This window comes from Phacochoerus africanus, chromosome X, assembly GCF_016906955.1.
Source record: "Phacochoerus africanus isolate WHEZ1 chromosome X, ROS_Pafr_v1, whole genome shotgun sequence".
In the NCBI taxonomy this organism is placed as follows: domain Eukaryota; kingdom Metazoa; phylum Chordata; class Mammalia; order Artiodactyla; family Suidae; genus Phacochoerus; species Phacochoerus africanus.
Window position 1 is genome coordinate 55,342,249 of NC_062560.1, and position 26,781 is coordinate 55,369,029.

The 26,781-nt window shown below is 38.4% G+C and overlaps 1 protein-coding gene across 5 annotated transcripts in view; it reads right to left on the reverse strand.

The window, feature by feature from the left end:
* Positions 1 to 819: 819 nt before the first annotated feature.
* Positions 820 to 26,781, reverse strand: part of ZC4H2 (zinc finger C4H2-type containing) — a 73,703-nt gene continuing 47,741 nt past the window's right edge. For 4 of the 5 annotated variants that reach the window (XM_047765292.1, XM_047765295.1, XM_047765294.1 and 1 more), the window contains 4 exons: positions 8,219 to 8,390; positions 6,500 to 6,672; positions 5,196 to 5,358; positions 820 to 2,306 (listed from right to left, as the gene is read on the reverse strand). In XM_047765292.1, the coding sequence (XP_047621248.1) occupies positions 2,193 to 2,306; positions 5,196 to 5,358; positions 6,500 to 6,672; positions 8,219 to 8,390 (622 nt within the window). In that variant the 3' untranslated portion in view covers positions 820 to 2,192. Of the gene's footprint in view, positions 2,307 to 5,195; positions 5,359 to 6,499; positions 6,673 to 8,218; positions 8,391 to 10,559; positions 10,629 to 26,781 lie in introns of those variants that run through there. The other variant, XM_047765298.1, reaches the window with a different exon arrangement.

The window sequence follows — 26,781 nt, forward strand, 5'->3', positions numbered from 1 at the left end:
GAAAGAAGGAAATTAATACTTTTCAAGTACTATATGCCTGGCATTGCTCATAATAGCCCCAGGAGTAGGTACTAATATTTTCCCCATTTTCCAGATGAAGCACGGAGAAGTTCCTGTCAACTGTTGGGTTTCTGGCAAATATTGCAACAGTTTGATATACAGGATATTAATTAGGGAGCCCTTAGGATCAACACTTGTAGAAGATAAAGGAAGAGAAAGAGACAGGATTGGAGAGAAGGGGCTGTTGAACTGCAACTCAGTCTTAATAGAAACTATGGGGAGTTCTGAAGTTGGGATGGCCCTTCAGAGTTGTTTCCTATTGTATTCCTGTATCAGACCAGGCTTTTGCATTTCTACATCAGTCACTGGATTCTTAGTGGCTGATTTCAACTTCAGAGCTATTTTAACAACTCCTGTGATCAATCCATCTGAAAAGGGAGAAAGCTTTAAAAAATGATTATGGAGGAAAAGTAGGGAAAAATGGACTCTGGAACCAGACAAATCTGGGTTCAAATCCTAAAACTTCTCTTACTAGCTGTCTGTTTAACTATACAAGTTTTTAATTTCTCTGAGTTTTGATTTACATTTTTGGAAAATGGCAATAAGGATACTTAGTTGGAAAATAAAATAATTTATATAATCATCATACATAGAGACCTGACACAGAGTAGGTGGTGAATAAATGGAAATTATTCTAAAAACAGGGTATATTAGTATGCAGTGGTGTGCCTGGTTTTCTCATTTGTAAGGTGGAGTGAATAAGGAAAAAAGACATTACATCTTTTCTGTTACCTAGTACTTGTAGGCACTCAGTCAGCATTTACTCCAATGAACAAATGTTTATTTAAAAGGATTTGTATAGATGTAACATCTTACTTTTAAAAAGCAGAGGGACCTTTTATATATTATGAACACACAGACACAGTGGCAACTTAAAACTACAGTTAAGAAAGGAAGGAAAAATATCCCCCCTTGCCAGCCAGGGACTGATACCTGGAGCTAAAACTTTTTTCAGTCAGCCAGTCCTCATTCCCATCCCTCAAGTTTGAGAGTGACTTGACTAGAGATCTGGCTTTGGTGTAGGGAAGAGCTATAGGGCTTTGGGAATCTGGTGACTTTTCTTTTGAGAGGGAAAACCACTTGCACAATCCACAGGAAAGGGGGCGGCCAAAAGCTGACCTGAGGCTGCCTTAGAGAAGAGGGCAGACCCAAGAGAGGGAGGGATGACTGTAGAAGAAGTCCCACCTACCTGCATGTGGAAAGTGATTGGCATTCCTTTGAATCTCAACCCACTCTTCTGACCACTAAGATATACCTTTTGAGGAAGTGCCATAGTAATGGTTTTGAACTAAAGAGAACACAAATGTCAGCCTGGGGCCTCTCCAGCCTAAGGCAGCCCCTGTAGCAGAGCCCTCAATAACTTAGGCAATGAGTTAGATAGAACTTGTAGAGTGGGTCAGGCTCCCTGATTTCACTGTGGGGAATATATACTACTGATTTTCAAAAACTAGGGTTATGGGTGAAAATCCCACAGATTTTAGGATCCCCAGATACACAGCCTGGTACCTGAGAACTTTAGTATATCTGGGAGGTGAGTGATAGGGGGTGCAGAACTCAATAATAATTGTCAGGCTTCCCAAATGAATATGAAAAGGAGAGCTTGTCAAAGCTACCTTTACCTCTGGGCCTTGAGGATGAGATGAGGGTGGGAGTAAGGGAGATATATGCACCTAGCCTATTGTAAAGTCTGGCAAGAAGACTGTTGCTAGACTTCAGAGGCTAAGGCAAAAGTATAAGGAGAGGGCACACTGAAGCATTCACCTGAAACAAGATATGTTTGTTTCATATCCTCAGCCCTCAGACCTTAGTCCCCAGGCCTCAGGCACAAGAGTCAGAGAATCACATCTGGGACTTCTGCTCTTCCCTTAACAAGGGCCAGGGTTGAAATACAGATGAGAGAGAAGGGATCTTCAGACACGACTGTCACTAGCACCTGAACCACATCTCTTTCTAAACCAGAAACCCCAAGAACAGAAAGAAATGAAAGAAAAATGGGAGAGGGGTTGTGCTTCCATTACATTAAATAGGAGACTTCATAGAGGTGGGGGAGGGTTATTTCACATCAGGATACCAAGCACTCTGGCCAAGGGGAGGGGTTATGAGCAGCAGAGCTCTATGTGTACTCCTTCTCCTCATTCATCCTGCTTCCGTTTTGGCTTTTTGGGATTCCTGGACCGACTCTTGGCTTTGCACAGAGGGCATATAGGTGCATTCCGGTGAATTTGCTGATGACATGACAAGCAGGCCTGGTGGGGGACACAGGAAAAAGACAGTTAGTGGTCAGATTCCTCTAGACCATGGTTCATCCTGATCCCCCAGGATCCCCAACGAAACTGTCATTTCCCAACAGGAAGGTGCAGTGATCAGTGAGTGAGACCCAAGTAGCGAGATCTGTGATGGATGTAAAGATGTAAAGGATATAAGAGAATGAGGATCAAAAATGGATACTGAGGAAAAATACCCAAAACATGGCAATAAGGCAAAATGAAAATTACAAATCCATTAAGCATTACACTGGAATCTTTGAGTGGGTCTAATAGGCCCACTCAAAGATTATTTAATTATCTAGGACAGGTATCAATAAACTTTTTCTGTATATACCAAGATTGTAAATATTTTAGACTTTTCAGATAATATGATTTGAGTTGCAGCTACTAAACTCTATTTTACATAAAAGAAGTATAAACAATACATAAACAGGCATGTGTGTGGGCCAATATAAATTTATTTACAAAAACAGGGAGCAGGTCATACTTGGCCTGGGGATACTGGTTGTTGACCTTTGCTTTAGAAGTCCCTTTGTTTGACTATTTACTAGTCTTTTTAATTGAAATTGAGTTGACTTACAATGTTGTGTTAGTTTCTAGTGTACAATAAAGTGACACAGATATATATTCTTTCCAATTATGGTTTATTATAGGATATTGAATGTAGTTCTCTGGGTCATACAGTAGGACCTCGTTGTTTATTTTATACATAGTAGTTTGTATGTGTTAATCCCAAACTCCTAATTTATCCCTGCCCCAACTCTTTTCCCATAAATCTATTTTCTGTCTGTGGATTGTGAATAAATTCATCTATATCATATTTTAGATTCCACATATAAGTGATATCATATGCTATTTGTCTTTTTCTTTTCTGGCTTACTTCACTTAGTATGATAATTTCTAGGCCCATCTATGTTGCTGTAAATGGCATTATTTCATTCTTTTTTAACGGCTGAGTAAAATTTCATTGTATAAATATCCCACATCTTCTTTAACCATTCATCAACCTAAATGGATGGACATTTAGGTTATTTCCATGTCTTAGCTATTGTAAGCAGCACTGCTATGAATATATTGGGGTGCATGCATCTTTTTGAATTGGAGTTTTCTCCAGATATATGGCCAGGAGTGGGATTGCTGGATCATATGGCAACTCTAGTTTTAGTTTTTTAAGGAGCCTCCATACTGTCCTTCACAGTGGGTGCACCAATTTACATTTCCACCAACAGTGTAGGAGGGAACGCTTTACTCCACACCCTCTCCAGCATTTATTTGTAGACTTTTTGATGATGGCCATTCTGAATGGTGTGAGGTGATACCTCATTGTAGTTCTGATTTGCTTTCCTCTAATAATTAGCAATGTTGAGCATCTTTTCATGTGCCTATTGGCCATTTGTATGTCTCCTTTAGATAAACATCTCTTTAGGTCTTCTGTCCAATTTTTGATTGGGTTGTTTGTTAACAACAAAAAGTTTTTGAATTTTATGAGCCATTTGTATGTTTTGGAAATTAATACCTTGTTAGCCACATCATTTACAAATATTTTCTGCAGTCCACAGTTTCTCTTTTCATTTTGTTTATGGTTTCCTTTAGTGTATAAAAGCTTGTAAGTTTGATTAGGCTTGTTTATTTTTGCTTTTATTTCTATTGCCTTAGGAGGCTGACCTAAGAAGACATTGATATGATTTATGTCAGAGAATGTTTCGCCTATGTTCTCTTCTAGGAGTTTTATAGTGTCATGTCTTATATTTAAGTCTTTAAGCAATTGGGGTTTATTTTTATTTATTTATTTATTTTTTGTCTATTTGCTATTTCTTGGGCCGCTTCCGCGGCATATGGAGGTTCCCAGGCTAGGAGTCTAATCAGAGCTGTAGCCACCAGCCTAAGCCAGAGCCACAGCAACGCAGGATCCGAGCCGTGTCTGCAACCTACACCACAGCTCACGGCAACGCCGGATCGTTAACCCACTGAGCAAGGGCAGGGACCGAACCCGCAACCTCATGGTTCCTAGTTGGATTCGTTAACCACTGTGCCACGATGGGAACTCCAATTTGGGGTTTATTTTATGTATTATGTGAAGGAATGTTCTAATTTTCTAACTTCATTGACCTCTATGCAGCTGTCCAGCTTTCCCAACACCACTTGCTGAAAAGACTTTTTCCAATTTTATATTCTTGCCTCCTTTGTTGACTGTAGGTGTGTTGATTTAACTCTGGGTTGTCTTTTCTTGTTCCATTATTCTATATCTCTGCTTTTGTACCAATACCATGCTGTTTTGACTACTGTAGCTTTGTAACATTTAACTATTTACTATTGATCAGAGCCTAGATTCTGTGACTTAATGTTGATAAGGTGCAAATTTTTTTGCCCAGTAGAGATGCAAATTATTTTTGTTCCAAAGAAAAGGTAATCACAAAGATTACAGTTTTATGGTGCTGTAGGACATTAACTAGTTCTAGATTTGACTTTGCAAACTTATTTCAGCATTCCTTTCCTTTCCTGACTATATAATTATCTGTTCCTCTAATGCTTTTAGAACCAGCTTTGTATTCCAGCTGGCTACCTCATTAATGACACACATTCATTATATATTTGTCTGAGTCTATGTTTCTAACTTTTTGAAAATTTACTTTAGCAGAGCCTGCCAATCTCCCTGCATTCTAACCTCTCTGGGAATATGAGGGAACAAGACCAGTGGGTCTATTATAGCATGCACACACGCATACATACCACCCCTTCCTCCGTGTCTCAAGCAAAGGCTGTTTATGAAGACCCCAAATAAGTAAGGCCAAAGTCCCAGACCCAACCTTCCATAGGACTGCTAGAGGATACTTTGCTTCCTTCACAGTCCCTACCCAGCTCACGCACCTTCATAGGTGGGGGCTGTTGCCTGAAGGTGGCTGTCTGCCGAGTGTCCTGCTTCCTAGCCACTTGGAGTTGTTGGGCAGCAGCGGCGGCGGCGGCCAGAGATTCAGGGATAGGGGGCTCCTGAGGCTCCGTCTGCCATTCTGCTTTCTGCTTTTCAAAGTAACTTTGGAGATGAGAGACATTAGCTGGATCATTCTGAAAGCAAAGAGAACCTTGCCCCTCTTTTTTTGTTTTGTTTGTTTTTGTTTTATTGGTTTTTGTTGTTGTTGTTGGGTGTTTTTTTGTTTGTTTGTTTGTTTGTTTTTGCTTTTCAGGGTCGCACCTATGGCATACAGAAGTTCCCAGGCTAGGGGTCAAATCGGAGCTTCAGCTGCCAGCCTACACCACAGCTCACAGCAACATCAGATCCTTAACCCAACAAGCGGGGCCCAGGATCAAACCCACATCCTCATGGATACTAGTTGGGTTCTTAACACACTGAGCCACAATAGGAACTCTCAGAATCTTGTCCCTCTTAAGGACTCCATGTCGTGGAAAAAGTGGGTTGGACTGTGGCTCACTGTAGAAAGTTCCTGCAACTTCTCCAGGACAAGGTTCTTTTCCTGGGTACCAGGCCTACTATCTGTTGGGAAGGATAATTCTCATGCTCCTTGGATCTGACATACCCAGAAAAATTAAGAAATTCCAGGGCTAGAAAAGTCCTCAAAAGACATTTGCCTACCCTTCGTCCCATGTTCCTTTGCAGTATTCCTATTAAGTGTCCTTAGGCCTCTACTGACATACCTCTGTGAATAAGAAGCTCACCACTTCCATAGGCAGCTTGCTCTACCTTGCTTCTTTCTACTGAACTGAACTCTGTGTAAGGTGAGCCTACTTCTTATCTCTGGATCTTAAGATAACGTTCAAGGCTAGCCCCTGGAGGCCATGAAAGCTCACCCTTCTGTTTTTTTCAAAGGTGTATGGACACCTTGACTTGGGAAGTGACCACTTACGAGTCATAGACACATATACACGCAAAGAGTCATAGACATAGTCTTGTATTGTCAAAATTGCACAAAGAACTTTATAAGCCATCGAGTAATTCTAGTCTAACGATCTAACAATCCAACACAAAGACCAAGGTCATGCAATGAGTCAGCCACTGACAGGCCTGGGGCTAGAACTGAGTACCCTGACATTCAAACTAAGCTTTATATATATACATTCACATATGCATGTTTCTCTGTGTGTGTGTGTGTGTGTGTGTGTGTGTGTGTGTGTGTGTTTATGGTGTATGTTGTATGGGCAGGAGGCAGGAAGCTTACTCCAAGGAGAGCTTCTCCTCCTCTTCACATAGGTCAGGGAGCCTCTGCAAGCCCAGAGTCATGCGCAGGGCATCCACATGTTCCTTCAGTGGCTTATATTCATCATGTAGCCGCCGGGTAGACTCTAGCAGCTTGTTTAGGTCATTCTCAGACTGTTTGATGGTGTTCTCCATCTGGAACACAGAGTGGGGCAGGAACAGAGAAAAGACTCCAAGATTTGAAGCAAGGCTGAGTGGGCTCAGAGCCAGAGAAATCTATGGTAAAGCTCTCAACACACCATGTATTCTACGTGGCTCTTGTCAAGCCTGTGTTTCTTCATCTGTATGATGGTGAGAATAACTGTACCTACCTCATATAATCTTGGTGAAGAGTCAAATCTTCATAAATTGAATTCATAAAAGCTCTCAGTACAGGGGCTAACACAGAGTAAAGGCTCAATAAATAGTTATTATTCAAATATAGCATCTTAGAGCTGAAATGGCCCCTTAGAGCTCATGTAGTGCACCTCACCACCATTTTACAGATCAGAGATTTGAGACTCAGAGAGAAGAAGGAAATTCCTCAGAGAAAAGTGTCTTAGGGGTTAAGTCTAGATAAAGACTCAGGGCTTTTGCCTTCCAGGCCAGTGCCCGTTCCTCCTAGATCAGTAGCTTCCAAAATGCAGTCACCAGATCAGCAGCAGCAGCATCAACTGGGAACTCATTAGGAATATAAATTCTCAGGTTCCACCCTATATATAAGGAATCAGAAACTTGGGTGGAATCTAACAATCTGTGTTTTAAGAGGCCCTCTAAGTGACTGAACCATGTTCAAGTTTTTGAACCACTGGTTCAGATTTTCAGCCCCTTGTGTGACTAATATCTTATTTATTTCATTATAACTGCCAACTCTTCACAATATCCTGTTATCCTGTGATCTTATGACACAGAAAATCCCAAGTAACTGCTGTCCAAATCACATTCATATTTCCTTTAAGATCCTAGGCCTGGCAATAGCAGGAAATGAATACTGCCACAGAAACAAGTTTCTCGAGAATAGCAGCTTAGCTCCTTCAAATATAATTTAAAAAAATTCCTCATTATCATAGGCTCTAAGGGTTGGAAAGGGCCTTATAGGTCAGTAACTCTAAGCTCCCTCCTGGTGAAGAAATCACCAATACTATAGCCCAGACAGGTGATCATTTGGACTTTGCTTTAATTACTTTAAAAAGTGGGGAACTTAGTTTAACAGGCAGTTCATTCCCCACATCCAAGAGTCTCTAAAAGAGTGACCCTAATGAGAGAGCCCCAGTTTGGTAGACTGGAAGAGATGATTTCTTTGGCCTAGTTGGGAGTTTTGGAGCCTCTTTAGCTAGACCCCAGAGGCATCTGCCTGCTTTGCTTTTCTCCAAGGAAAACTCCAAGACTCTCTCAACTCCCAGATTCCCAGAATAAGAGCACATCAGAGCTGAATGAGACCTCAGAGGTGACTAGATCCCTCTCATGGTATAGAGAGGGAAAATAAGGCCCAGAAAGATGGAGCTTGTCCAGTGCTATATTTGTCAATCAGTGACAGAACCAGGGCTAGATCCCAGAACTCCTGGATTCTTCCACTTCACCACAGCCTGATGCCTACTTCCCCAAGTTGGCCATAGCCACATCTCAAGAATAAGCTACAGCATTCACTATGGCCTATTCCTCAAAAGGCCTAGAAATAGGCTTCAGGCAGCCAGTCACATACCACATTGATGTCAGCATGGATCAGTCGGAGTTCCTCCACATGAGCCATCTTCTCCTGTAGCAGGAGGTCCATCTCCTGCTTATATTCCTTCAGGTGCCTCTCTTCTGATTCAAGGGCCTCAAACTCAGCCTTTAAACGGGTCTTGATCTTCTCCATCTGCAGGGTCTTATTCCTGTAATTCCCAAAAAACAAGGAGGAGAAAGAAGGAAAACAGGAATGGAGTACAGAGTTAGGCCCTGAGCCAGGGTTATTTTTTTTAAACCATCTTTATAAGCTTTAGACAGAGTCAACCCAAAACTATACCCCTAAAGGTAGGAGATTCTTTCTTCTAAGATAAAAGCTCAGTGGGTCTTGTATAGGGATAATTTTATTCCTTGATGGAGCATTTGCAAACATGGGGTAGGTTTTAGCTGTTAGATTGATTCAAGGGGGAGCACTACTGGAATTTAGTGGACATGGGCCAGAGATGCTAAATAACCTCTCAATGCATAAAAAAGACCCACACCACAAATAAATACCATGCACAATGCCAAACATGACATCTTGAGAAATTTTAGAGGAGCACTATCCAATAAATTGTCTACAATGATGGAAATTCTCTGTATCTATGCTTTCTGATACAGTAGCCAATAGGTATATGTAGCTACTGAGCATTTGAAATATAGCTAGTACAACTGAGGAACTGAATTTTGAATTTTATTTAATTTTAAGTTTAAACATCCACATGTGGATAACGGCTCTTATATTGAACCCCACAGCTCTATAGGGTCCCCTTATCAGTTCTGTAAAAGGAAGGGGAAGGGAAGAACTATAGCTCATTTCTTTTCTTAGAAAAATAAAACCAGTTTCTGGTTGTTAAATCCCAATTGTGTGAATACCTTTTGGCTCAGTAATCCCATACCCAGGAATTTATTCTAAGGAAATAAATCAAGGAAGCAAAAAGTTAATACACACAGACATGCTGTCTAGGCTATGGGTAAAAGTGGAATATTTGGCAGAAAAGGAATCATTATGAAGACCTGTAACATGTAAAGGTTGAAGATAGGATACTCAATGAAAAGGTAAATACACTAAAATTGCAATTTCAAAATACACATGCATGTGACTAAACAAAAGGATTTGGCAAGAGTACAGTTGCGAGGATATTTGAGACCATTTGAAGCCTAACTAAATAAAAGAACCACAAAACTCTTACTCGCTCTCTACTCTCTGGTTCTCAGGTTCTGTCAAGCCATTATCCATTACTCAGATTAAGCATCTCCCTTATTCTGCCTTAGTAGCTGGCTTTCTCCTCTGCCCCAGCCCATCCCATGGATGCTCATGCTCTACTCTCTGGCCTCTGACTTCAGCCTGCTTCTGCTTCATTCTCTCTCCTCTCTTCAACATTGCCTATGGCTCCTGCCTCAAGAAGTGGCCTTCGATGGCACAGAATCATGGGGAAAAAATTGTTAGGTGGAAGGACAACAGGAGAAATTTTTCTTTCAATATTCAAAAAATTTATTTTCAAAGTATTATATTGCTTTTGTGTTAGAAAAGCTTTAAAAGATGGGTGTTATTATCCCATTTGTAAAGGAGGAAATTGGGGATTAAGAATGGTAACTTACCCAAGACCAGAGAGCTAGTAAATGGGGTGCTGGGATTTGAACCCAGGGCTGTCTAACACAACCCACTACTCCACACTGCCTGAGCGAAGCTACCTGGGCTAAAGGGCATAAACGTTATTGAGGGTTCTTGGTACACCTGTTCACCTGTCTTGAAGAAGGATGATAATGATATGTACTGGTCAATTAATCAACCTTTTAGAGATTGTCCGATCAAGACTTCTTTTCTCTCCCTCTAGATTACCTACAGAGAAATCTAAACTTCATCTATCCCTACCCCAATTTACAGATGGGAAAACCGAGATTCAGAGTGATATAGTATCTCACCCTAATTCAAATATGCTGTCTGTGCCAGTGCTGGGTCTAGAACCCATTTCTGCAAGCAGAGCCATATTGTGAAAGGAACATGGACTTTAGATTCAGACGTAGGTGTAATTCCTGATTCTGCTCCTGACTAGCTATGTGCCTTTGTACAATAAGAATAACAACTATACATATAGTTTAACTATATTTATTGAGCACAGATTATGTACCAAGTATGGAGTTTAAAGATACATTTGCTCAACAAATACTTATGGAACATGTATTATGTGCCAAATACTACTAGGTCCTAGAAATAGAACAGAGAACAAGACAGAGGACAGAAAGCTTCATCTAATAAGGGAAACAGACCCTGAACACATGTAAAACTAAGTGATAAGTAGTAGGGATGAGATGCAGAATGCAATGGAAGGACTCACCAAAGGGATCTAACATAGTCTGAAGGACACTGGAATCAAAGGAGCTGTCAGAGGAAGGTGCCCTGAGAACCTGAGGATGTGACATCTAAGACCTGGAGAATGGGTATGAGGTAGCTGGTGAGTACAGGTAGACACAGAGGAAAGCAGTCCAGGCAAAGGGAGTATTATTAGCAATGGCCCTGGAACAAACAGAAAAAACAAAAACAAAAAACGTGGCACATTAAAGGAACAGAAAAAAAAAGGTCAGTGTGGCTGGAGCATCTACTGCAAGAGATGTATGTGTCTGAGATGATACTAGGGAGGCTGCCAGAACCCAACCTGGAGATTGAGATGAGGAGTTAAGTACTTTTATCTTCAGAAGGGGGAATCATAACGTTTTAAGCAGCAGGACAATGACAATCTGATTATCTCACTTCACTTCTCTCAGTCCTGGTCTCCTCAGCAGTAACACAGGAATAATAATAGTACTTATTTTACAGATTATGTGGTGAGGGTTAAATAAGCTAAGATGTGTAAAGTACCCAAGCAGGGTATGTGGCACATGGTGGGCAGTCAACAAATGATAGTACCTATCCCTCCCCACTCTGCCTAACTCTTCTGCTATGATTATATCCTTTACCACAGTGGTTTAAGTTTTTTATAAAGAGCCTACAACAGGTAGGATGTATGTATAATGTGTGTGTGTTTGTGTACACGTGCATGTGTACATGTGTACTAACATGAATAGCAAGGTGTATTACCAGTTACTAAGATTACAAGCCACATCATAATGTCCAAATGAATAACGGCATTTTATAGTGCTCGCCCAATCCTTCCTAATTTGTAACCAATTCAATTAAGATGCTAGCAATTCTTACTAAATGAAGTCAGGGGTGAGAAATCAACATAGTACATTTTTCCCTGCTTGGATGAGTGACTTTTATATAATTCTCCCTCCTCCATCCATGTCTAATTCTACTTATAGACAACCCCATGTTGTCAGGCAGGAGACACTGCAATCCTAGATTAAATAAAAAAAAAAAAATCAAAAGGTTTTCACCTGATAGGTTCACAGTCCAGTGCTGCCTGAAACTGGAAAATCAAAGGCACACAGACTTCCCCAAACTACCTTGGTATTTCCTTTCCTTGGGGAGGAGGGCTGTCACCAGCGAAAGGGCAACTTTACCTGCTGGGTATTCAAGGTGTTTTGGCGCCTTTTTCTATTATCCACTGTGGCAAGAAATAACAGGGAATAGGGACCCTGACCTCTAAGGGACAGAAGGGCCAAGACTCCTAGTTTAGGGAAGGAAGCAGAATTATGAAGATAGGGTGAAGAAATAGCCTCTATTTACTGCCACTTCTAAAGTCAGTTTCTCAGAGAGAGGGAAGTCTGGCCCATGCTTTACTGGACTGTCACTGCAGGCCTTAATGGTATACCAAGGGCAAGGCAGTGACAGCAGTCCACCCAGGGTGCAGACAATAAAGGGGTGAATTGAGTGTAGAGAATTAAAAAATAATAATAGAACCAACTAAAGTTGGTCTGCTCTTTATTATCACCATGCACTGATAATTCTCTCTCTCTCTCTCTTTTTTTTTTTTTTTTTGTCTTTTTGCCATTTCTCGGGCTGCTCTCGAGGCATATGGAGGTCCCCAGGCTAGGGGTCGAATCAGAGCTGTAGCCACCGGCCTACATCAGAGCCACAGCAACGCAGGATCCGAGCCGCGTCCGCAACCTACACCACAGCTCACGGCAACGCCGGATGGTGAACCCACTGAGCAAGGGCAGGGACAGAACCCGCAACCTCATGGTTCCTAGTCAGATTCGTTAACCACTGCGCCACGGCAGGAACTCCTGATAATTCTATATAATGTTCACTGAAGGACATCTGGGCTGATTCCCATTTTTAGCAATTATGAATAAAGCTGATATGAATATCCAACTGCAAGTTTTAGGGTGTCCATAAGTTTTCGTTTCTCTAGGATAAATGACCAAGACTTCAATTGTTGAATTGCATGGTAATTGTATGTTTAGTTTTTTAAGAAACTGCCAAACTGTTTTCCAGAGTGGCTATACCATTTTACATGCCCACATGTATAAGTGATCCAGTTCTGCTATCTGACCATTTTACTTGAACTGTTTTAACACATATCTGGTGATACCTCAAATCTGGTGGTTTTCTCTTTTCTTTTTCTGCCACACCCATTTCATATGGAAGTTTCCAGGCCAGGGACTGAAACTGAGCCACCTCTGTGACCTATGCCACAGCTGCAGCATTGCTGGATCCTTAACCCACTGTTCGAGGCCAGGGATTGAACCACCAACACCACAGAGACAAGGTGGATCATTAACGCACTGTGCCACAGCAGGAACTCCCCCATTTTCTAACTGGACTGTTTGTTTCCACATGGTTGAGTTTTGAGAGTTCTTTATGTGTCCTAGATATGAGATCTTTGTCAGGTATGCAGTTTGCAAATATTTTTCTCCTAGGCATTAGCCTGTCTTTTCATCCTCTTAACCAAACCTTCAGAACAACATTTAAAGCTTTTTTGATAAAGTCCAACATTCCCTCATGGTTCAGCAGGTTAAGGATCTGATACTGTCACTGCTGTGGTTCAGGACACTTGTAGCACAGGTTTGATCCCTGGCTCAGGAACTTTCATATGCTGCAGGAGCAGCCAGAAAAAAAAATGAAAAACTTTTTTAATGAAGTCAAATCAATTTTTTTTTTTTATGGATAATGCTTTGGTGTCATGTCTAAGACTTTTTACTAAGCTCTAGGTTCTGCAGATTTTCTCCTTATCTTCTAAATGTTTTATAGTTACATTTCAGTCTACAATCTACTCTGAGTTACCTTTTGTACAGAGTGTGAGGTTTAGGCTGAGATTCAGTTTTTTTGCTTATGAATATTCAATTTCTCCAGCATCATTTGTTGTAAAGATTACCCTTCCTTTGTTGGATTACTTTTTCATCCCTGTCAAAAATCAGTTGGCCTTACTTGTATAGGTCAATTTCTGGATTCTCAATTTTGTTCTGATTATCTGTCTTGTCCCTTTGCCAATACCATAGTCTTAATTACTGTAGCTATATAATAAGTTTTCAAATAAAGTGATTCCTTCCACTTTATATCTCAAAATTATTTAAGTTATTCTAGTTCTTTTGCCTTGCCATGTAAATTTTAGAGTAATTTTTTCTATATCTTCCAAAAATCCTTCTGGAATTTTGATAGGAATTTCACTAAATTTGTATATCAATTTAGGAGGATTGAGATCTTTACTATATTGACTCACCTTCCAAATTGAGGATACAGTGTCTCTCTAGATTTCCTTCGATTTCCTTTACTAACATTTTGTAGTTTTCAGCATATAAGTCCTATATATCTTTTAAATATTTGTTATACTTAGGTGTTTCATGTTTTTGAGTGTTTGTGTTTTTTGGTGTTGTGTAATTGTAGTTTCCACATGCATATTGCTGTTTTTACATTCTGAAATCTTGTTGACTCATTTATTAAATCTAGTAATTTGGGGAAAGTTGTTTTGCTTTTGATTTATCAGGATTTCCCTCATAGACAATCATGTTATCTGCAAAGACAGTTTTTTTTCTTCCTTTGTATCTGTATGCTTTTTATTTACTTTCTTACCTAATTGTGTTATATTCTTGCCTAGAAACTCTAGTGCTATATTGACTAACAGAGCTGAGAGTGAACATATTTGCCTTATTCATGATCTAAGTGGGACAGCGTTCATTCTTTCACAATTAAGTACAATGTTAGGTAGCTGAATGGCTTTTGTAAATGCACTTCATCAATTTGAGAACATCCCTCCCCCCAATTCCTACTTTTCTAAGAGATTTTATCATAAATATGTACTGAATTTTGTTGTTCTTTATTTGTATTAATTGACATGATCATGGGATTTTTTTCTTTAGCTTTTTAATATGGGAAGTAACATTGATTGACTTGAATAAATTGGCCTTGCATCTCTGGGGTAAACCCCTCTTGGTCATAGCATCAATTTGATAAAGATGTTTATGTCTATAACCATGAGGGACATTAGTTTGTAGTTTTCTTGTACTGTATTTGCCTGCAATTAGTATCAGGTTATTATGGGCTTCATAAAATGAATGGAGATGAATTCATCCCACTTCCACTTTATGGAGAGATTGTTGATAATTGGGGTGAATTCTCTTTAATCAAATCATTTATTTGGTAGAATTTCCCAGCCAAATCATATAAGCATGGAAACTGTGGTTTCAGGAGTTGATACATTACAAATTTAATTTTCTAAATAGTTATACGGTTATTCTAATAATCTATTTTATATTAGGTAAGTTGTGGTAGTTAGTGTTTTTGAGAATCAGTCCATTTCATATAACTTGTTTAATTTTCACAGTAGAATTGTTCTTAATATTTTCTTGCTATTGTTTTGAAGTCTGTGAAGTAGGAAGTGATAGCCTGTTTCATTCATGATGTTCATAAGTTGTGTCCTCTTTTATCCGTTAGTGTTACTAGAGGTCTTTCAATCTTATACATTTTTTAAATAATCAGCTTTTTGCTTCATTGATTTATTTACTGTTTTTCTGCTTTTAGTTTCATTGATTTCTTCTCTTGTCTGTACTATTTCCTGTTTTCTGCTTGCCTTGGGTTTATTTTGTTCTTCTTTTCTATTTTTTTGAGGTAGAAGATTAGATTAATTAGAGGCATTTCCTCTGTTTTAATGTAAGCATTTGGTGCTATACATTTTCCTCTCACCTCTGCTTTTGTGTCATCCCACACATTTTGATATGTTTCATTTTCATTCAGTTCAATATATATTTTTATTTCCTTTGAAATTTCATATTTGAAACATGCATTATTTTAGAAATATACTGTTTACTGTCCACATGTTTATAGATTTTTCCCAGTATTTCTTTTCCTGATTTCTTGATTTCTAGTTTGACTTTATTAATGTCAATACAGTATGTATTTCCATTCTTTTAAATTGGTTAAGAAATTTTGTGTATCCCAGGATATGTTCTATCTATCTTGGTATATGTTCCATGGACACTTAAAAAGCCAGTGTATTATGTTGTTGGGTGGAGTGTTCTATAAATGTTAATTAGATCCAGTCATTGATGTCTCTATAACCTTGCTGATTTTCTGTCTGGCTCTATCAAATAATAGATGTATGTTAACGACTCCACCTATAATTGTGAATTTGTCTATTTCATCCTTCAGTTCTATCAGATTTGCTTCACATATTTTACAGTTCTTGTGTTGGTTTATACCCATTTAGGATTAATTACTAGGTTTTCTTGTTAGATTGGCACTTTTGTCAGTATCTAATGTACCTCTCTGTACCTAATAATTTTCACTGCTCTGAAGTCTATTTTATCTGATATTAATATATCTGTTCCTGCTTTCCTTGGATTAATATTTCCATAGCATATCTTCCATTTTCATATTTGAAGTGAGATTCTTGTGGACAGCATATAGATGAGTCCCGTTTTATTAATCTTCTTGGCTAATCAGTATTTGGATTGCAGTATTTAGGCCACTTATATCTAGTGTACTTATTGATAAATTAGGGCATAAGTGTGTCATTTTATTTTTGTTTACTATTTGATGTCTTATTTGATTTTTTGTTTTCTTTTTGCTGCCTTCCTATGGTTAACTGAAATTTTTTGAATTATATTTTCACTGTTGTCTAATTCTTCTCACTGTTGTCTAATTCTTCTTCTTTCCTTCCTCTTCCTTCTTTCTCTTTTACCCCATTGTGTACACCATTTATGCCCCACAGAAGCAGCCATTAAAAATATTTAATGCCGGAGTTCCCGTTGTGGCACAGTGGAAATGAATCCGACTAGGAACCATGAGGTTGTAGGTTCGATCCCTGGCCTCACTCAGTGGGTTGGGGATCTGGTGTTGCTGTGAGCTGTGGTGTCTGTCACAGACATGGCTCAACCTGCATTCCTGTGGCTGTGGCGTAGGCCGGCAGCTGTAGCTCTGATTCAACCCCTAGCCTGGGAACCTCCATATTCCACAGGTGCAGCCCCAAAGAGCAAAAACAAAACAAAACAAATATTTAATGCCTGTTTGTTGTGTTGTATGTGTTCTTCTAAAGTGTAAATTATTGATATATATTAAGGAGAGAGAAGAAGATGGGGAGGGATAAGGGAGAGAGAAAGGGAGAGAAAGAGAAAAGGAGAGTGACAGAGAGAGAGAAAGATCTTCAGGGAATGTGAGCCAAATCATGTCCCTAAAAAATTCATATGTTGAAGCCCTAAGTCCTAATATGAGTGTATGGGGGCATTTAGAGGGGTAACTAAAGTTAAATGAGGTCATAAATGTGGGACCCTAATCTTTATCCTAATCCCTTATAAGAAAATGAAGGGATTGCACACATGTGCTCTCTCTCTCTCTGTCTCTCCTTCCCCACCCCCCCCACCCCGTGCACAGAAGAAAGGCCACGTAAGGACATAGGAAGAAGGCAGCTGAGTATAAGCCAGGAAGAGAGCCCTCACAAGAAAGCAAATTTGCTGGCACTTTGACCATGGACTTCCAGCCCTCTAGAACTGTGGGAAAATAAATGTTTGTTGTTTAAGCCACCCAGTCTGTGGTATTTTGTTGTGGAAGACCAAGCAGACTAATACAGATTTCAGTACCATGAAGTGAGGTACTACTTTAATAAAAACCTAAAAATGTAGAAGTGGCTTTGGAACTGAGTGATTAGTAAAGGCTGGAAGAGTTTTGAGGTGCATGCTAGAAAAAGCCTAAATAGCACTTAAGGGACTGTTGGTAGAAACATGGATATTAAAGGTGCTTCTGGTGAGGTCTCAAAAAGAAAAGAGGAACATATTATTAGAAACTGGAGAAAAGGTGATCCTTGCTATAAACTAGAAAGGAATTTGTTCTGGTGTTTTGTGAAGGTAGCAGCAAAATTAAATATTTAGCTGAGGATATTTTTAAGTGAAGTGTTGAATCTGAAGCCTGGCTGCTCCCTGCTGCTTGTAGTTAAATGCAAGCGGAGAGCGATTCATCAGAAGAATCATTAAGCAAAAGAAACCAGAACTTGAAGATTTGGAAAATTTTCATTCTATCCATATTGCAAAAAATGATAAAGCATGTTCCAGAGGAAACACCAAGGGTATGGCTGCAAAATAACTCCCTGAGAAGATTACTCATGATTTTAATTAGGTATCTCAGCAGAAGTCAGGAATAGAGATGAGATTATACAAGCACAGACACTGTCAGCATGGACCAACGGATGCAGAGAGAAGATAAAATAAGGGAAAATGTTTGGAATTTTGGAATCTGTAATATAGAACAGTAGAGTCATTTGACTGAAAACATGCTTCAGCCATCAATTAATGGAAGGAATGACACCAAAAGTGATTAAGAGATCATCAGGGCTGCCATTCTCAACTTTAAACCCAGATTTAACAGGCTCTGGGGGCAAGGAGCCTGTTTACTCCTCAGTTTCAGTGGGCCAGGATGCCTCTGACTAGTGTCTCAGGAGAAAGATGATAGTAAAGAGCTGTGGGGGTGAGAAGGATAATTCCCAAAGCATCCAGCCAAAGAAGATTATTCTCAAGCCTGAAAAATCTAATAAAATTTGCCTTGCTAGGTTTGGCTCTTTCGTAGGGTATGTCATCCCTATCTTCTTTCTGATTTTTCCCTTTTCAAAAGGGAATGTCTATCCTAAGCCTGTCCTACCATTATACTTGGGAAGTAGATAGTTTGTCTGGTTTCACAGCTGGGGAGGAATTTTGCCTCTGGATGAATCATACCCGAAGTCTCACCCAAACCTAACTTAGATGATGTTTAGATGAGACTTTGGACTGAGCATAGGCGCTAGAATGTATTAAGACACTGAAGGCTTTGGTAGGGGAATAAATGAATTTTCACATGAGAAATACATGCATTTTGAGGGAGGCATAGAGTGGAATGTTATGGAATGCTTTAAGTGCCCTAACCCCCAATGTATTTGGAAAGAGGAATTTTAGGGTGGTATAAAATTGAGATCATCATAGTAGGGCCATAATTTGATAGCATTAATGTCCTTATAAGTAAAGGAAGGGACATGCAAACTCTTTCTATCTCCACACAAGACCAGAGGAATGTTGATATGCAGACACAGGGAAGGTGCAGCCATCTACAAAACAGGAAGACAGACCTTACCAGAAATTGAAATTTCTGGTATACATACCATGAACTTCTAGCCTCAAGAATTGTGAGAAAATAAATGTCTGCTATTTAAGCCACCCAGAATATGTTATTTCATTGTCGCAGACTAATACACACACACTCACATATACACAGTATAGACTAATAATAATACATATTTTTCACATGGCACTCTGATGTTAAGGTCCAGGATTTCTTGCTTCTAAGTGTGGCCATCCACCCCATTTTACCTCTTCACCTTTGCAAGGATAGACTCTCACTTTGCTTAGATCTCCCCCCTCCACAAACAATACTTCAATGAATATTCTTGTACTTGTTTGAGTAAATTTAGGGGGCTATATCCCAGGAGTGAGAAATGTACAGGTAATGTATATTCTTATTTGATCTAAGCAGTGCCAATTTGCTATGCCAGATGGTCACACCTGTTCACACTCTTACCAATAGTGTATGAGGCAATTTTATTTAATTTATATATATTAATTATATATATTAATATATATATATATAGATTAGGGTATATATATATATATATAAAGATGAGGGCATTTTTGTATCTATGTCTGTACTCAGAAAGGAGGACCAATGGGGAAGCTTATGGGATTCATTCAATTAGAGACTTGTCACAGAATGCACCCTGAGCTGATCTCATTTCTTTCTTAAACAACCTCCACCTGACTCACCTAGCAGCTCTAGCCTACCACCGTCAAGATATGACTAAGAGCTTTACCTAGTTATTGCTGCTCTGCACCCCCCATCCCTGATATCTGGAAGCTAAATGAGAATTCTATCTGAAGTTCTCTGTATGTACCGGGGCATTTATAGTGAAGCCAAACACAGGGCAATGCTGGACACAGCAGCCAAGTGATTCACATACAGCAAAAGGGTAGGACCTGAGCACATGTGAATCTCCAGGCTGAAAAGGACCTTCAAAAACATCTATCACCCCTCCCCAATTCTTTCTATAACATTACTTTCAAGTGTTCAATCAGACCTTCCCTGAACAATTTAGTCATGGAGCTCTCACTACTCTAGGCAATCCATTCCATCTTTGGGCAGCTCCAACAGTTTGAAAATCCTAGGCACACACAGAACACAGATGCCCTTTGTCCCTCAAATTCATTCTCTCCTCCCTCCATAATAATACAACTTCTTTTTTTCACATATTTAGGAATTTTACTCAAAAATGTTGGCCTTCTAACATGAAACTTCAAAATGTAAAGCAGAAATATTATTTTCTTCTTTTCCTTGCACTAAATAGGCCAAAGATTGTAAAGCTGTCATTAATGATAAACTGATTTTTAAGCAGATATTTGGTTTATATCTTAAAAACATTCAAATGATTCAGTTAATTCCTATTCCTATTCAAAGATAGTTTCCCAATGCAAAGGACAAAGGCTTAATTTATTTGAGAACTTGTGATTTTCATCTGGGTATGTGACACATGGACCATAGGCTCTATTTCCTTCTCTCCTTTGGAGCTATTTGTGGCCATGTGACAATGTTCTGATCAATGGACACATGTGATGTGTACAACTTCTAGGATGTGACCCATAAAGGAAGGAGCATTCTATTCATTTCTCCTTTGCCCTCTTCCCACTGCCTAGCATGTGTACACAACATTTAGCCATATTGAACCATGTAGATGAGGGCTACACCCTGTACATTGTGAAGCAACAAGATAAAAAGAGCCTGAGTTCTCAATACAAAGTAACCACTATGGGTAGCTTGTTCCCAGACTAATAATGTGTGAAAGAAATGAATTTCTGTCTCATTTTCACCACTACTAATTTGGAACTGAGTTGGATTAGCTTTACCAATAAATACCCTGGCTAACTGGTTACCATATTTAATTGATTCTAAGAAGCCAATGGACATAAGGTATACATTATCTTATATACTATTAAGAAAAAATGCTACCAATTATATTATGACAAACTGTTTTCTTTTACTTTAAATGTCCATTTAACAGTTTTTGAAAGAGCTCTTATAGACTCATTTAAGACACTATTTTAATCAGACTTTTCTAGTCTGAGTCATTTCTCATACACAATAACTCTTTATTTCAAGGGAGAACCATGATGAAATCTTTTAGAAGATATTTTAAATGGCAATTAAGTTCAAACATACACTGGCAATCATTCATATGAGTCAATTGAAGGGAAGGGATGATAATGTAAACAGCGATGGCCAAGTTTGCATGTGCTAATGCATTAACAATAACACAGTTCCCTCTTGGTCAACAGCGGCTATAAGTTTGTATTTAAGACACATCTTGACTTTAGATTTTTAAGTATGTCTTAAATGGTGAAATTTGTTCCTTTGAAGCCAAATTTGGGGAATAACCTTGATTGGTCAAGATAGAGTAACAGGGACCAGATTTACACACCTGTGCAAATAAAACTAAGACAAAACAAACAAAAACACCAAGACAAAATATATGGGGGAAAACAAACAGTGCTCAAGTTGTTGGACATCAGGCAAGTGGTCAGTGATCTCTGAGAGGTGGAAAAGCTTAGATGATCCTGAAAATTTCCCCATCTTACTGCTTAGAGAAATATTCTAGGCTATAAGGCAGGGATGGGGAACTTAACAGAGCCTGGCCATCTCACTCAATTAAGTAAATGGAGCTATGAGCCTGAGAAAGCCAAGACGTATGGAGTTTGCAGGGAAGAGTTTTAGAGAGGGTAGACCTGTGTAGAGAAAGAATGCTTACAGTCTTCAGAGGATAAGTATTCACTGAAATACTAATCAGCACATGTGTGTAAGGAAACTACCTATCTGAAGCCAAGGAAAGAACTACCCCCAACAGATTAGAGGAAACAGTGATCATAGCCCACAAAGGTCTGAAAATAGTGACTTCTCCAAACAACCACAGTAGAAAAACTTTACAATTTATAAAACACTAGAGCACAAAGACAAATTTTGCATCACTACTGGGGAAAATAACCTCTACACTAAATACTGCTATGGTCCCACTTAACTAAGATGAAAACCAAGGCCCAGAAGGATAAAACTGATTCCAAATGTCTAATGACATTCCAGAACAAAGCTCAAGAATATTTACAGAGATGAAAAAATATACAGAGTCAACAAGGTAAATTTTGAAATGTCTTGCATCCAAACAAACCTTGCCAGGTATGCAATTAAGCAGGAAAAATGCAATCCATAATGTAGAAAATAATAAATCAAAATGGACCAAGAAATGACATGGTTGATAGAATTAGTAGCTAAGTCTATTACTAGTCATTATAAATGCATTTTATATGTTCACAAAGCTTAAGGAAATACTAGTCACATTAAGTAGAGACATGAGAGAGATGGAAAAGACTCAAATAAAATATCTAGAGAAGAAAACTACAATGTCTGTGATGAAAACTATATTAGTCAATTTAGACAAAAAAGGAGAAAAGATTGATGATTGTTTACACACTGAAAATAACTTTTAAGGAATTCCTGCTGTGGCACCATGGGATTGGTGGCATCTCTGCAGTGCCAGGATGCAGGTTTGATCCCTGGCCAGGCACAGTGGGTGAAAGAATCTGGGGCTGCTGCAGCTGTGGTGTAGGTAGTAACTGCGGTTCAGATCTGATTCCTGTCCCAGGAACTCCATATACCATAGGGCAGCCAAAAAAAAAAAAAAAAAAGAAAAAAAAAGAAAAGAAAAAGAAAAAGAAAAGAAAAAAGTAAAAATATAGAAAGAAATTAACTTTTAAAAACAAAGGTGAAATAAAGGCTTTTTCAGAAGTAGAAAAGCTAGAATGCTACATCACCAGCAAAGCTGCTCTATGACACATGTTAAAGGATATCCTTCAAGCATAAGGAAAATGATAGCAGAGGAATATGGAGCATTGAATACAGAAAAATATAATGACTTTTTTCTTGTGATTTAAATTAATTAAAAAGATTAAACCAAGAAATATATCAATGTAATAGCACAGAGGCCAGAAATGGAGTAATAAAAATACAGTGTTGTTTCTTTCTTTTTCTGGCCTTGTCTGTGGCATGTATATGTAAGTTCCTGGGCCAGGGATCAAACCCATGCCACAGCAGCAACCTGGGCTACTACAGTGACAAGGCCAGATACTTAAACCATTGACCACAGGGGAACTCCTACAATGTTATTTCTTTATACTATATCTGCAGTAGTATGAGATCACTTGAAGATAAACTATGACAAGTAAAGATGAATATTATCCCACAATCCCACTCTTGGGCATACATCCGGACAAAACTCTACTTAAAAGAGACATATGCACCCGCATGTTCATTGCAGCCCTATTCACAATAGCCAGGACATGGAAACAACCCAAATGTCCATCAACAGATGATTACATTACATTATATACATTGTATATATACACAATGGAATACTACTCAGCCATAAAAAAGAAAGACATGATGCCATTTGCAGCAACATGGATGGAGCTAGAGAACCTCATACTGAGTGAAATGAGTCAGAAAGACAAAGACAAATACCATATGATATCACTCATAACTGGAATCTAATAGCCAGCACAAATGAACATCTCCTTAGAAAAGAAAATCATGGACTTGGAGAAGAGACTTGTGGCTGCCTGATGGGAGGGGGAGGGAGTGGGAGGGATCGGGAGCTTGGGCTTATCAGACACAGCTTAGAATAGATTTACAAGGAGATCCTGCTGAGTAGCATTGAGAACTTTGTCTAGATACTCATGTTGCAACAGAACAAAGGGTAGGGAAAAAAATGTAATGTATACATGTAAGTATAACTTGATCCCCTTGTTGTACAGTGGGAAAATAAAAAAAAAAAGATGAATATTATAGACCATAAAGTAACTACTAAAACAAAAAAAAGAGAATAATAGCTAATACATCAGAAAAAAGATCAACTAAGACCATAAAACACACTTAATCTAAAAGAATACAAAAAGGAAGGGAAAAAGGAACAAAAAATAGATGGGATAAATGGAAAACAACAAGGTGGTAGATTTCAACCTAACCATATCAACAAGCACAATAAATACAAATGGTCTAAATATCCTCAATTAAAAAGCCAATTGTCATATTGGAAAAAACAAACAATCAAAAGAAAGCTGTTTAAATGAAGTGTGATCAATCAATGTGATATATCCCATCAACGAATTAAAAAATAAAAACCATTTGACCATTTCAATAGATGCAGAATAAGACAAAGATGTCCACTTTCACCACTATTATTCAACATAGTTTTGGGAGTCCTAGCCTTGGCAATCAGAGAAGAAGTAGAAATAAATGGAATCAAATTGGAAAAGAAGTAAAACTATCACTATTTATAGATAACATGACACTATACCTAGAAAACTCTAAAGACAGCACCAAAAAACTGTTAGAACTCATCAATGAATTTGGCAAAGTTGAAGGCTACAAACTTAATACACAGAAATCAATTGCATTTCTATATACTAACAATGAAAGAACAGAAAAAGAAATCAGAGAAACCATCCCATTTACCATCACATAAAAAAGAATAAAATACCTAAGAATAAACTTACCTAAAGAGATAAAAGAGCTATACTCAAAAATTATAAGACGCTGATGAAAGAAATTAAAGATGACATAAACAGATGGAAAGATATACCATGCTCTTGGCCTAGAAGAATCAATATTCTCAAAATGACTATACTACCCAAGGCATTCTACGGATTCAGTGCAATCCCTATGAAATTACCAAGGACATTCTTCACAGAACTCGAACAGAATATTTCAAAATTTGTAAGGAAACACAAGAGACCCTGCATAGCCAGGGAATATTGAAAAGAAAAATGAAAATGGAGGAATCAAGCTTCTTGACTTCAGACAATACTACAAAGCTAGTTTTCAAAATAACACGGTACTGGCACTAAAACAGAAATATAGATCAATGGAAGAGGATAGAAAGTCAAGAAATAAACCCAAGCACCTATGGTCAACTAATCTATGACAAAGGAGGACAGAACATACAGTAGAAGAAAGATAGTCTCTTCAATAAATAGTGCTGGGAAAACTGTACAGCTACATGTAAAAGAATGAAAGTAGAACACTTTCTAACACCACAAACAAAAATAAACTCAAAACGGATTAAAGACCTAAATATAAGGCCAGATACTATAAAACTCCTAGAGGAACATACAGGCAGAACGCTCTTTGACATAAATCATGGCAACATCTTGTTTGATCCACCTCCTAGAATAATGAGGATAAAGACACAAATAAACCAACGAGACCTAATTAAACTCAAAAACTTTTGCACAGCAAAGGAAACCATTAAAAAAAGAAAGAAAGAAAATCCACAGAATGGGAGAAAATCTTTGCAAATGATGCAACAGACAAGGGCCTAATCTCCAAAATATATGAACAACTCATACAACTCAACAACAAAAAACAAACAAGCCAATTGAAAAATAGGCAAAATACTTAAATAGACAATTTCCCAAAGAAGACAAATGGATGGCCAACAGGCACATGAAAAAATGCTTGACATCACTAAATATTAGAGAAATACAAATCAAAACTACAAAGAGGTATCACCTCATGCCAGTCAGCATGGCCATCATTAACAAGTCAACAAATAACTAAATGCTGGAGAGGGGTGTGGAGAAAAGGGAACCATCCTTTTTTCCATCCCACATACACTGTTTGTGGGAATATAAATTGGTACAACCAATGGTACTATGGAAAAACAGTATGGAGGTACCTCAGATAACTAAATATAGAACCACCATATGATCCAGCAATCCCACTCCCGGGCACATATCCGGACAAACTTTCATTGTAAAAGATACTTACACCCCTATGTTCATCGCAGTGCTATTCACAATAGCCAAGACATGGAAACAAGCTAAATGTTTTTGACAGATGAATGGGTTGAGAAGATGTGGTACATGTATACAATAGAATACTACTTAGCCATAAGAAAATAAACTAGTACCATTTGCAGCAACACGGATGGAACTAGAGATTCTCATGCTAAGGGAAGTAAGCCAGAAAGAAAGAGAAATGCCATATGATATCACTTATTTGTGGAATCTAAAATATGGCACAGATGATCCTATCTACAAAACAGAAACACATCACAGCCAAGGAGAGCAGACTTGTGGTTCCCAGGGGGAGGGGGAAGAGGGGAGGGAGTGGAATGGACGTGCAATTTGGGGGTTTTGATGCAAACTGCTATATTTCAAATGGATGAGAAATGGGGCCCTACTGTACAGCACAAGGAACTGTGTGTGATTGGGTCACTTTTCTGTACAACAGCAATTGAAGAATCATTGTAAATAAACTATAATTTTAAAAATTAAAAAAACCACAAGTACAGTGTGATTATCTTGACAATCCTATCAAAATCTCAGCAGGCATTTTTGTAGAAACTGATAAGTGGAATCTAAAATTCATACAGAAATACAAAGGGGCTGGAGTAGTCAAAACAACTCTGCAGAAGAATAGCAAAATTGGCTAATTTATACTGCCTGATTTCAAGAATTATCCTAAAGCTACAGTAATCAAAACAGTGAAATATTGACTTAAAGATACACAAATAGACCTATGGTGCAGAATAGAGAATCCAGAAATAAACCCACAAACATATGGACAACTGATTTTTTACAGTGATGCAAAGGCAATGCTGTGGAGAACTGTTCATCTTTGATGCTGAAAAAACTGGATATCTACATGCAGAAAGAAATAAACAAAAGGTTAAAACCTATAATTTGTGTCATACACAGAAATTAAGTGAAAATGGATTACAGACCTACATGTAAAACCTAAAATTTCTGCAAGAAAACCTTTGTGACTTTGGCTTAGGCAAAGACTTCTTTTATATGGTATAAAAATCACAATCCATAGAAGAAAATACTGATGAGTGAGATTTTATCAACTTTAGAAACTTCTGAACTCTTATAAGAATGAAAAGACAAGTTGCAGACTGGGAAACATCTTTGCAAAGCATGTATCTGATGAAGGCCTTGTATCCTGAAAAAAAGTGTATACATGTATGTGTAACTGGGTCACCATGCTGCACAGTAGAAAAAAAAAATCATATTAGGGAAATAACAATTAAAAAAAAATAAAAGAGAAAGAAAAAAAACTGA